Source organism: Thunnus thynnus, chromosome 21 (genome assembly GCF_963924715.1).
Source record: "Thunnus thynnus chromosome 21, fThuThy2.1, whole genome shotgun sequence".
In the NCBI taxonomy this organism is placed as follows: Eukaryota; Metazoa; Chordata; class Actinopteri; order Scombriformes; family Scombridae; genus Thunnus; species Thunnus thynnus.
The window spans coordinates 13,577,929-13,591,410 of NC_089537.1; the positions used below are offsets into that span (position 1 = coordinate 13,577,929).

At 41.2% G+C, this 13,482-nt stretch overlaps 1 protein-coding gene across 1 annotated transcript in view; it reads left to right on the top strand.

Annotated features, from left to right (window-relative positions):
* The window catches only part of prex2 (phosphatidylinositol-3,4,5-trisphosphate-dependent Rac exchange factor 2), a 94,842-nt gene that overhangs the window by 59,326 nt on the left and 22,034 nt on the right, over positions 1 to 13,482 (top strand). The window contains exons 27-35 of the mRNA XM_067578909.1: positions 3,045 to 3,224; positions 3,450 to 3,544; positions 4,176 to 4,258; positions 5,187 to 5,277; positions 7,598 to 7,726; positions 8,713 to 8,754; positions 9,750 to 9,847; positions 10,010 to 10,156; positions 13,323 to 13,425. Of these exons, the coding sequence (XP_067435010.1) occupies positions 3,045 to 3,224; positions 3,450 to 3,544; positions 4,176 to 4,258; positions 5,187 to 5,277; positions 7,598 to 7,726; positions 8,713 to 8,754; positions 9,750 to 9,847; positions 10,010 to 10,156; positions 13,323 to 13,425 (968 nt within the window). The remainder of the gene's footprint in view (positions 1 to 3,044; positions 3,225 to 3,449; positions 3,545 to 4,175; positions 4,259 to 5,186; positions 5,278 to 7,597; positions 7,727 to 8,712; positions 8,755 to 9,749; positions 9,848 to 10,009; positions 10,157 to 13,322; positions 13,426 to 13,482) is intronic.

Sequence of the window (13,482 nt, forward strand, 5' to 3'; positions counted from 1 at the left end):
AAGAGAAGAGCTCTCAGCGATTCCATTTGATCAGATTTTCTTTTGAAACCAGATTGCCTAACATAACAAGCTGTAACTTTAGCAGCCTGCATGGTCAAAGTGCTGCATCTGGCACTTGGCGGGCATACATTTTGGTCATTACTCAAGCACCTGTGTGTGTGTGTGTATGTGAGAGATACAGAGGGGAGTGAAAAAAAGAAACATTTCTGATGTTTTTTTTTTAGCCACATGTCTAAGGTATGCTCAGGCTTCATTTATGCTCAGGACTTTAATCCTCATATGGTACGTGTGTGTGTGTGTGTGTGTGTTAGACCAGTGTTTCCTGGCATGCTTGGCGGGTTCATTGTTTGGAGGCACATGAGGCTACGGAAAGGAAATGGGAAACACTGCTCAAGTTCAAGTTCTAGCCCCCTCTCCCGAAAAGGAAATACAATCTCAATGAAGTAGAGGGTGTGTGATTAGACAGGTGCCCTCTGGAAATGCCATTCACTAACAATGGATCATTCATATATGCATGTATAGTATACATACACAAATTTACAGTGTGGTATCTCATTCTTAATTAGATGTCTTAAGATAGAAACTTTTCCAGATTTTCCCTGCAGCAGTTGGTATTTATTGGTGGACAGTTGACAGATTATCAAAAAATGTGTGTGTTATGAATTTTTAGATGATGATTTGATTGATTAAGTCATTAGAAGTCTTCTCAGCTAAGGCAGCAACATTCGCAGAATGACATTAAAAGTCTCTAGATGGAGCAGAGCTGTCACTTCACTGTGGTCATAATGAGTCGAGTCCACAGCAGGGCTCTTAATGACTGAGTCTGGACAAATTTTGTCATGCTCCTGTCAGTGCCAATTAGTGTAGTTGCATCCGTGCTCGTTCAAATGGTCCAAGACGCAGCTAGTGAGGGGGATAATGACCAAACATGTGCACACATACACACTTCTTCAGGAGCCTGTTAAGAGTGAGCTATGGGGATAGCTGTGAGTGTTTCAAACAAGTGGAACTAATATATGGGTTCTGTTGCTTGTAGCTGCAGTCTGGATGCATTGCGCTGGCCTCTGTGGGTGTGTTTACACATTAACCTGTTTGCTGGCCAACCTAGGGTCACCACTGCTTTTATTGTTCACCCACACCCAACCTCCCTTGCCTAGCTCACATGGTTTTGTCTCTTTGTCCTGTCTCATTTCCTCTATGTCTTGCTGTCTGCACACAGACATCCTTCACTCTCAGGGTCTCTTTCTGTTTCTGCATTGGGTGTGACAATAATGATGTAATAATGAACTGAAGTAGCCATATTTATGAGGGATCCCTTGTGCTTTATGACAAACAACCCCCCCCACCCCCTCGCCTTCTGACCCCGTTCCCAAAGTTAAGAGAGGAAGTCTACGGTACATTCAAAGGAGATTAGAAATATCCTCAAGTAATTTAGGAAAACAAAACAAGTGGACATAGGATGATGTTACATAAGTTTTTGGCCGACCCTCGAGGAATCCATTTTGAGGCAGCAACCTGTGAACTTTTGTCTCGGAGGCCACAGTCGAGGGGTCACAGCTGTGTGAGGACGTGCCCGATGACGTGCTTTATATCGGGACCTCCTCCCTTCCTGGACCTCCAGGACCCCCTCTATCACCACCACCACCACCACCACCACCACCTACTTTTCTCTGTAATTTTCATATAGTTTTTTTATTCTGTGCACATCATTAAGCGCTAGAGGGTCCAACAATTTATTTACCTCGGTATGGATTAAAGCATTATGCAAATCATGAAAATGGCCTGATGCAGAGCTTTGTAATGCAGATTCACTTAAGCTATAGATGCAATGAAGGCGATTGATGCCCAATGGTTTAATGTGTCGAAGTGGGTTAAAGAGCTTCCTGTGAGAGATTAAGAGATCTTTCGGACTGTGCTGCTATAAGCACTGATGTACTTTGGCCTACTCTTGCTCTCTTGCTTTCTGTTTTTTCCCCTCTGTCTCTATCTGTTGAAGCCTCCTCTCTGATCCAGTCATTGTTATTCTCTCTTGCTCCCTCCGATAGTTTGCGCCCCAAAGGTCCCAAACTGCGCCCACTTCTTTATTAACCAATAGCCAATCACAGAGCCTGGAGGGCTTCTCCATGGCGATGGAATGCCACTCTGCTTTGGAGGGCCATTGTGGTGGCTCCTGGAGTGGACCATAATGAGGGCATCTCTGTGGCCTAGTCAGCTTGTGAATGGATAGAAAGGGGGTCAATGGAGAGAGAGGAATGGGGGGAAAGCAGAGGTGTTTGAAATCATAAAGAGCCATAAAAATCTGAGTTGCATTTGGGTAGCATTAGGGAGACAGGTTGTTTATTTCACACAGGCGCAAGTGGCCTCTAACAGCCACCCTTCTCCACTGCCTCCACTTTGAAATCTCCTTAAGGCTGATGTTATGACACAATGGAAAATGTAAGCGGACACAAATTAAAATAAGGCTGAAATGTAAACAGACATCGCGTGTCAGAATGTGCGTGGGGAGAGATCAAAAAAGTCCAAGCCTAGCATTTATTGGAATATGGCTTTAAATGCCACCATGTGTTGCTGCAACTGTGAAAATATCCCATCCGGCCTCTTCCTGCTCCTCTGATAGCTGTCTGATAGAATACAGCAGTAACATTAAGGGGGGAGGGTGGATGGGGGGGGGGCGAGCTGATCTTCGCAGCGGAGTTGCAGCATGTTGACACAGCTGCAGCCTGCTACATGTTTGAACCTATTAATACGATGCAGATCCCTAACCATCTGAAGCTGTTGTGCGGAAGCCAAAGGCAAACAGGTTGGGGTTTTGTTTGACCCACTCAGTCAGCTGTTGGGAGTCCAGACACATGTACGGACATACTGTACATACAGTTCAAAACATTACAGTGCGGGGACACACATAAGCGTTTCCTGTCTGGCATTAGTCTGAACAAAAAAGCTTTTTTTTATCACACTGTTTTCAGTGTTACTTTTAGATGAATGTCATAGCTCTTTTTTTAGTAATTCCACCTCTCTGTCTTTCTACCTTTTTACCCTTTCAGCCTTTTATCCTCCATCACCCACCCTCCAGCGTCAGAGACGAGGACCCCTGAGAGCTACATATCTGCAGAGAGTGAAGGGGAAAAGGGGGAGCGGAACGGGAAGAAAGTGTGTTTTAATGTGGCAGGAGATGAGCAGGAGGACTCCGGACATGATACAATCAGCAACAGAGACTCATACAGGTATTACCAGTAGCTGTTACATAACAGGTACAGATTTTCAGATAGGTCTTAACATTGAAACATGTTAAAGAGAAAAGTCAACAAGAAAAAAATATTGTATGGGAATAAAAATGGCAGAGTGAGTGAGCTAGAATGAAAAAACAAAAGCAATGTGTTGTCATTGCGTGAGACAAATAAGCAAATTAAAAAAAAAAAAAATATATATCTCTTCCTCTTTCTTCTCAGTGACTGTAATAGCAACAGGAACTCCATTGCCTCCTTCACCAGTATCTGCAGCAGCCACTGCAGCTCCTATGTTCACAGTGATGAGATGGACTCAGGTACACAAATACAACACAGTGGACACAACCATTATTCTCCACTATATAGTAAACTTGTTTTGCAGATTGAAAATAATGTAACTTACGGGTATTAAACAAGAGTGAGTTGGATTTATTGTACATCTCTATGGCCATAACCCATAATCCCAAACAACAGCAAATCTTGCAAAATAGCTTCATAAGTGACAAGTCATGTTTACAATCTAACTGCATGATTATGCCTTTCTAGAAGGCGAGAACAAAAAAGACTAAAGTTGAATCTGATTAGATGTGACAGGCGTTGGCCACACATCTCAGCTGGATTTGACATTAATGTCTTACACAGCTGGGTATCTTGGCAAATATCCTTTTCTTGTGTCTCTGAGGATGTGACACACTCATATACACACAGCCACACACACACTTTACAACTATTCGTGATGTCAGGTAATCTATTTCTTTTTCTTTATCCTAAAAGCTAATCATATATACAATAGATCAACAGGCAGTAGAGAGACACATACTGAATTTGCAGACAGATCCATGATGGATGTATTGATGCACTTTGGCCACATACAGTCAATATAGTACGTGTGTCTAATATAGTACATTTTTGGACTAATGTGGACAAGTTGCAACATCACCTCCGCAGGAGATGAGATGCCTTCCAGTGTGTGGCTGTCCCACGATAAGCAGAAGAAACTTCACAGCTTCCTGGAGCATCTATTCAGCCAGGTGGGTCAGTGAAACATCTGCACAGATGTGATTGATGTGACATATTAGTGGAAAGCCTGAGAAACGAGGTGTTGAACTTTCTCAGATTTACAAAGCTACACAATGCTCTCATCTGTAAACATTCCCATGAAAATCCAATTTCTTTTGCAGATAAACATTCTATTAAATCTTATATACTTCATTGATCCCCCTAAGAGGCACATTTAACTTTTTGTCATCGCATAGGGTGAAGAGATAATTATTATGTTGTCTTTTTTGTGTGATAGATTGCAAATGGCTTTGGTTGGTTTTCTTGATGCATCTTTTACACACATACAAGCTGTATCAGCCCAGTGAAAAAGTGTGATTTTCACACACTAAACAAATATATTTCATGTGCAAATTAAAGGTCAGATGTTAATTTAGACTTTTGTGTATGGACAATGGGGATTGTGTATTTTTCTCACTTTGTTGTCACGTCTCATGTCCAGGAAGGGAAAAATCGTGAGAGCTTTAAGCTGACCCTTGTCCTTTCTGAAACCTCCGGTGCAAAGGTTGACCATATCTGATAACACATATACACTCTGACATACACACACACACGCAGGCATACACTATGCAGGAGAAGGTTTATGAGGATGTCTCCATCGGCAGTGGAAAAGCAAAAAAAAAAACGCTTTGCTGTCTCTGCACTTTTGGCCCGCTTCCTGTCATTTGTTTTATTGTAGAACAGTTTCCCCGGCTTTGTTTACATTCTGCATAGCAAATTGTGTTCAATGGGGCTCTGTGGGATTCTGTGTATGAGTGCGCGTGTTAGAGAGTGAGCGAAGCAGGTGTTGGTTATGTTTGGGCAGCAGTTTTTTGCTTCCCTCCGCGCATTTTTCGATCTGGGCTTAGTGGGGAACTGTATCATGTAAGGGCCACAACTTGACCTTTTTGATTTCTTCAGGTGGACTCAATCACCAGCATGCTGAGAGGAGCAGTGGTGGCTCGGGCATTCGAGCAGACCAAGTGCTTCACACCTGGAAGAGGATTACAAGGTAAAACACCAGGACTGTGTCATGCTCCCAACTATGAAACACAGATTTCTTAGCATCTTTCATGACATCCCATCACACAGTGCATCTTGTAGTCAAACCATCTGAATTATAAATATAAAAGTTAGTCTTTTGGTGTCAAAAGTATTGATTCTTCCATATTTTTCTGTCAACATATCTCACTTCTCGCTATAGCAGTGTATGTCTTTCCTTTGAGGAGTGTTTATGTTAGTGTGTAGCTCTGCTTCATGGGCCTGCACTGTGAGGCTGGGAGAAGAAAGATAATATTGGAAAGACTCCTGAGCCCAGCCAGAACCAATACAGAACACAGAGAAAAAACAGAGCACAGGCTGAAAATGTCGCAGCCGCCTGCGCACAGGGGCCGCAACTTCCTGTTGTGTAACGTGTGTGTGCACAGATGTAATTGCAGAGACGTTAGGGAAGCATTGTAAGTGGATTCCAGCCCCGAAAAAAATAATTCCCAGCCATTTTCTCCTCTGTTCATCCCTCCGTCCCATTCTTCCACTTCTTTTCTCCTTCAGCTTTCCCCGTGCCCTTCTCTCTCAAGCACTTTATAGTGTCGAAACAGCACCACTTAGTTGCATACTCATCTCCACTTTACAGTTACTGTAGTGCTACTCAGCAGTCAATGGAAAATATGACCCTGTAGCAGCTTTTGCGCTTCTTAAATTATCTCATCATTTTGTTGTTACTGTGTGCTTATTTGTTACCTAACCTCATCTTGGCCTCGGTGTTTAACCACACAGTCTATTGTTACATTTTATCTCTCACAGGAATGTAGGAAATGTTGCTGGAAGAGGCTAAATTTATCCTTATCATTTCCCTGTACAAATATAAACTAGCTTACGGTGCCCTGTCATGATCTGTGGCATCCTGCACAAATGACTCAGTGCATGTTAAAGATAAGATAAAAGAAAAATTACGTTCAAAAGCAATATTTTTTCTCTTCTTTTTGCAAGTGGTACAAGCATGGATCCCAGACTTTGCGAGAATAAAAACTGCATGTTTTGTACCACTGTGGTTTGTATTGTACTGTGTAAGGCTTCAATAAGCGCTGATATGGGAACATTTTTTTATAACCCTGAATGTGACTTTAATGGTGTGTGATGAGCACTAAAAGCGAAAGAGCAGATTACCAAATTATTCTGTATGTTTTGATAAGTAAAGCCTCCAACCCCCTCCGGACCATTTGGCACACAGACTCCCTCTCTCATCTCAGGCTGTCCTCAAGTGAATGCAGATGCTTGAACTGAAAATAGGTCTGCTTGTGTTTTGTGTGTGTGTGTGTGTGTGTGTGTGTGTGTGTGTGTGTGTGTATGCATAAATGCCCTCAGGAGGGATGTGAAGGCCTTCATCAGAGCTGATCCATCTCAACTCCAGTAATGTGTGTGGTTGATAACAGAGCAAATAGGATTATCTAACAAGTGGAGCATTCCTGCATCTGATCTCTCACTCTCTCTGTCGTCCTCACACACACACACAAACACACACTCCCAACCCCCTTGAAGCCTCGGTTTAACAGCCACCCCTCTATCACAGATCTCTTCTCTTTGTCTCCAAAGTAAACTTTACTACAAGCCTTACTGCCTAGTTGTGAGAGGGATAAAATCAGATTGACAGGCTTTTACACTCATGTTTTGCCATCGCAAGATGACAGATTAGATTGTAGGCGGTCTACAACTGGTGGTCTGTGGTCAACTCTAATAAAATGGGAAGAATATTGCTTGACTCTGGCTCTGTATGACCTATCATTTTCATCATTTCAGTGGGAGAGATAGATAGATACATGGAAAAACAAAGAGAATGTGAGGAGAGACAGATGTAGAGCAAGTGAAATGTGAGGAGAAATAGAGGATGGAAAGAAAAAGATGGATAAAATTGGTTTGAGGGAAAGGAAAAAAGAATAGCAAAGGGGTTTCAAAAGGCAGATTGTAATCATTTGCTGCCATTTGTCGTATTTTTTCAGTGTCCTCCAAACTGAATTATCTTTGTTGACTAAATGTCTGATTCATCTCTTTAATAATTCACTGCTTTTGTAAGGACCCTTGAAGTTTATGATGTCATCTGTGAAGGGAGTTGACTTGACACTAATGGTGAAAGAGAGCTGTAGAAAAGAGGAAAGAAGAAAGAACAGATCAGACAGGGAAAATGTCTCTTACTTTCTTCACTATTTAATGATGCAAGAAGTGAATAAAAGCAGTTTGTAATATAAATGCCCTACATGTGCATTATAGTCGATACACATACAATCATATACCTCCACCAGGTCTTTGCTAATTCTGTGTGTGTGTCTGTCTCTCAGAGTTTCAGCAGGAGATGGAGCCCAAGGTGAACTGCACCAAGAAGTTGCGTCTCCACGTTAAGCAAGATCCCTGGAACCTACCCAGCAGCGTTCAGGCCCTCACACAAACCATCGCTAAATATGTTGAAGGTCAGTGTGTACCTGAGCTACTGAGCTAACATGGTTAACACACTTACAAACACACACACATTGCTGCTTTTGCAATGTTCAGGCCCTAAAGTTTGCTCACACAGTCACATCCAATATTTATCTTGGAAAGCCGTGCCTGGCTGGGGAGATTTTGTGCATTAAATTGACCAATTCTCCAGTGCCCCTCATCATATTTATTAGACACAATAATAACCTCTGTTACATTTTCGTAGGCACAGGCGCTCCCAGGCCACTAACTGTGCTATTCTCTTTAAACTTTAAACCTAAAACCACCCTGGGATGCATACATTTGAAACACAGAGTCAGAGCTGAAGCCTGAAGAATCTGCACTTTATGAGATTCCCTTGTTTGCCTGTTTGTATCGAGATATCTTGTGTATTCCCAGTGGGAGTGTGTTGTTATGTGTTTGTTGGCATACAGATTGAACACAGACATATAGATACATATGTGCACACACACAGGCAACAGGCAAACACACACACACACGCAAGCAGCCCAGAAACACGGCCAGCCACATGACACTCCTGGGAAAGGTGAGTTGGCGGTCATGACTGAGAGAGTACAAATAAGCACAGATAATATTAATGTGCAGCTTGGCCTGTGTACACTGCTTTTTTTTTTTTTTTTTTTTTACCTCTTACCACGATGGCTTTTTCATGCAGCGCAGCGTCCTGCCAAGATACCCGCGGCTCTGATATGTCTATAAACAAATGCGGATTTATGTTATTATCTTTGCCTGTGGCTGGTTTTTATGATGCTGTGTTTTTTTTGCTTATATGTGAAGATAAACAGCTGTGGACCTGGGATGGAGCAGAAGAGTTATACAGCATCTTAGTATTTATGACTTTAAGGGGCTGAGTTTATAGTATAGGTCATACTATTGTGGACGGTGAAAAAGGCTCTTGGGGAGTTGATATAAGGTTGTTCTCTGTCTCATTGTATTGCTTTTATTTGTATTTTTTCAGAGGTGAAGACACGGCTGCTCTTGGTCTTACTCCAGTATACAGGTTTGTCCTCTTGCAATAATTTGCAGACTTATATTGTAGTTCATTGTGTTAATTGTGGACAAAAAACCCAATACACTTTAAAGACATAGCATCCTATACTGTTTTAAAATTTAGAAATGATTATAAAACAATGCTTTTACTGCATGTCATAGTTACAGGAACTCAGAAGTATTAAAATACTAAAAACACAAATGTAAAAAGTCACTAACATGGCCAGATATCAATATCTTAAATGCACCTATGAGTACATTTTAGGATGCATAAAAGTGGCATCAGTCTACAGGATATACTAAAAACTTCCACACTAGCACTGCTGCATTAAAATTCAGCACTATAAAACTCAGATGCAAACTCCTTTAGAGAAACTGTGCTGATTAAATTAGGTGTTATGTTTTTATATCCCTCAAGGAACAACAAACTGAAATAAGTAAAAGTGGAAATGAGTGGATTTTTTTTGTGTGAGGCTTTGGTTGGATTGGTTAATAGTGTCAAAGAGTTTGCGGTCATTTCTCATGACACATTAATTTCTGAGGGGTTCATGAACTCATTTTTAACTCAGTGGAATGCTTAACTGTTTCAGGGGGCCTATTTCTCAGGAAATCATGGCAGCCAATTACTTTCCACTTGGGCACACCTGTCATTTGCTCTCAATTTTTTTCTGATACAATATTTAATACCCAGCAGATTAAAAAAAAAAGCAGTCGAGACATTTTATCACCTTACTGAATGCTTAAAATTGCCACAGCACAGTCTGACCTACAACATTTCTGTTTTAATTACCATAAGAAACTTGTGCCACCTATTTCTAACACTCCTTTTCTTTTGACCTTTTGCCTTACCACTTTCCACTAGAAATTTTAATTTTTAGTCAGTTTTTTCTTCTTTCATTTCTTTTTGACCGTTCCTCTCACTTCCTTTCACTGTTTGCACTTCACATCTTTTACTGAGTGTCAAGGCTTTCTCTCAGCCTCATATCCTCTTTGTTTCCCTTCTAGACTCAGAGATCCAATTGCGTCGTGATATGGTCTTCTGTCAGTCTCTAGTTGCAGCTGTATGTGCCTTCTCAGAGCACCTACTGGCTGTTCTCAACCAGGTAAATTATACAAATGTATTGTGGGGGGGTTCTTTAAACTATGGAGCTACAAGAAATAAGCAGTGTTGTCTTGTACATAATAGCAAGACATCAGAATAAAAAATATTTTTGTTCCATTCTGTTTCTCAGCTTTCTAGTTAACTTTTTCTGTCCACTTTTCAGTTCCATAATGCAGGCAGGGAGCCTGAACAGGACAGCCAAGACCCCCAGGACCTTCAGGAGGCCCAGGAAGCCAGCCGCCGTTGGCTGGAGCAGATTGCCAGTGCTGGGCTGCTCTTCCATTTCCAGTCCCTCCTCTCTCCCAATCTGGTGAGTACCAGACCAGACCTCAGCTCCTATTGAATCTGCTGTAACAGATGTAAACAGATGTCTGTGTACTCAAACAACTATATGGGTTTGTTGGGAGTTGTGCACAATGTCATATAACTATGCATAGAGTACATAGATCCACATTCACATTCAGAGATTTTTTTAACATACACAAAGTCCAGCATTATATATTTTCCTTTTGCACCATGCAATACGTGTAGCACTCACATTATGAAATAAAACCAGTACAGATATACAGTATATCAAACAACAACATTCAAACAATATGAATCACAGAGTTATAAAAACATGCAGGATATGAATTATGCAACATTCAACATTTTTGTTCCGCTCTGTAAATAAGTCTAAGGGTGAGCTACAGCTTGCAAATAAGAAGGGATCTACCATTTATACGTTTGGACTTTAAATAGGTCATCAATCACTTCCAGGCTGCACAGCAGACACACGCAAAAAAAAAAAAAAAAAAAAAAAATCACAAAAATGTGCTGAGTTTAATACACAGTCTGCCCACAGTGACTGTGAAAGGATGTGGTCTGAATCATTGAGGTGTGCCGCTGATTCGCAGAGAAAGGTCCCACAGCCAACCTCCCTCTTGTCTTACTGAAGAAACAGACAGTTTCACCATCTTCTGGATAGTTGCTGTATGTCTGCGGATGTTATGAAAATATCCCCAACAACCAAAAACACACATGATATGTTAAAAATTCATTCAGAAGAGACAAAAATACTGAAATTGGCCTAAATGATTTGAGATTGTCATCCTCAGTTCACATCTGAAAGGGATCAGAACTATCAATCTCAGTTCATATGTGCCTTCATGCTGTTCAAATTGAGAAAACACAAAAACTTTTAATTTAACCTTCAGCTGTTCTGGTTTAATGTCACCGAGACATAAACTAAATATCTAAAATTATTCATCTGTACTCACCCAACCCTTGATTCACAACTTTAATATAACCTTTAATGTTTAGTACTGTATTGTATAGTCATATGAATCATTCATATTTCATATTCCCTGGTTAAAGTGGTCTATTGGCTTATTTGGTGTCAGGCTGATCTATTCTGCTACAGGACCAGTTTAGAGATGAGTTTATCATGAACAGCCACTGTGGATTTGCTAAAACTGAACTAAGCACACACTGTGACCTCATTCACAGCCATATTAAATTATTGCAAAAGACTTTGATTTGAAAAGTGTCAGAGAAACTGTACTCAGGTGTGAACAGCTGAATGTCCTCAAAAAAGGCAAATTTTTCCTCAGTGATTCCTTTCAACGTTTTATATCAAAAACCAAATGGCAGAAATACAGTTTTTTTTTCATTAAGACAAGATATTTAGATTTGGTTTCTATTTCTGTCTCCTTTCAGTGGGAATTAAAGACTCTGGAAGTGCTTTAACAGTGGATTTTGGATGACCATCTATTTAGACTAGAGCGGTGTGTGGGCTTAGGTCAGGTCCCCAGAAATCATTGACGTTTTTTCTCTCTTCCTCTCGTCATGCTGTTTCTCTTTCCCTTTCTTCTCAAGACATTTCCCTTTCAAGTGTCCCAGTGGAACAAAACAGGGTCTCAGTACCTGCAGGAGATTACAGTGAAATCTCAGCACGCTCCTTTTTAGGGCACCACATGAAAGGCAGCATGAGACGAGCTGGGGATGCTGTTGGTGTGTGTGTGTGTGTGCTTGTGTCTGCATGTTTGTGTTTTTGTGTATACTGAAAATGTGTGTGTGTGTGTCGATGGGGTGGGGTGAGCGGGGGTTGTGTTTATGTGACACCCTTTGAGATAATCTTGTCCACACACAGCAGGCGTCACTTGGCAGGGCAGCGGGTACCCCCTCTGTCACATGTCGGGCCATCACAAATGTGTCTTTAGAAAAAGGCTCTAATCCTCTTCCACCACAGCTCTGTTTATCCCTCTGCATGTGGCGGATGGAGAAGAAGAGAGAAAGAGAGGGGAAGGGTGGATGATAGAGGAGCGCAGAGCATCACAATCCAAAATATCCAAGCCACTGTCGCTGTGGCCACTCGCAGATGTGTTTGTTTGCGTGTGATTGGATGCCGGGTGGACGTTTGAAAAGGAAACACGGACACGACACGCACACGGACACACATGGAGAGACATAAACAAACACACACAAGCTAAAGCAAACACAAAAACAGACAAAGACGTACGCATACACACGCTGTCATGTATGTAAACACATGCAGACTCCTCAGATGGGCACACGAGCGTCTTGTCACATTGTTTGCTGAATGCCGAAGTTTTATTTACAGCTCGACTGAGTTATTTTCCAGCTCTATAAGTAGTGTGTGAGTGTGTATGTGAGCTTGTGGAAGAGAAATGGCAAAGTACAGTCACTCCAATACTGTACTTAAGTACAATTTTGAGGTAGTTGCACTTTTTACTCCACTACATATATATGTGTATATGTTATAGCTACTTTGCAGATTTAGGTTTTGCATACAAACCATGATCTCCACATAAAGTCTAATGTACTTCATAGCTTAAACTACCAGTATAAGTAGTAACAGTAAGAGTAAATTTAGCTCTACTTTGATCTGCTACAACATTAAAATTCTGAATACATATTAATGCATCAGCAATACTACATATGTATGTAATGATATCACATTCTGAAAGGGGTCACTTTGAATAACAAGTTTTGATACATACATTCTGCTTCTGGATTTTTACTTGCAGGAGTAGTAAATTAATTAAATTGAGTGTCGGGTTATAATTCAATGGTAAACCCAACATAAAGAGTCTTAGCAAGGCCTCCAGAACATCACCTTGGCATAGACTCTCCAAGTGTGTGGAACTCTACAGGAGTGATAAATACTGTACCATTCTTGCTGCTTTGATGATGGTGATGGATGATGGTGAAGAGCGCCGCCTAACATCACAAAATCTTCCATTAATGTCCAGTTATGTTAAAATCTGGTGACTGTGAAGGCCATTAGCATATGATTCACATCGTTTTCGTGCTCATCAAATCATTCAGTGACCCTGCTGTTCTGTATGGAAGCATATGCATTTGTTATGTTTCTGCACTCTTTTAGTCATGTTGTCTTTCATTTCTCTCTTGCTTCTTCTGAATACTTCTTCTAACACTGTACTCTTACTGGTATGCTACATCTCTCTCTGCAGACTGATGAGCAGGCCATGTTGGAAGACACTCAAGTGGCCTTGATTGACCTGGAGAAGGTCACTTTCTACTTCCAGCAATTTGAAGGGGAGCCGCTGGTGGCCAGTACGTACAGTGCAGAAATTTTTAGTTTATAGATGATAGAGGTTTCTTTTAAGAATC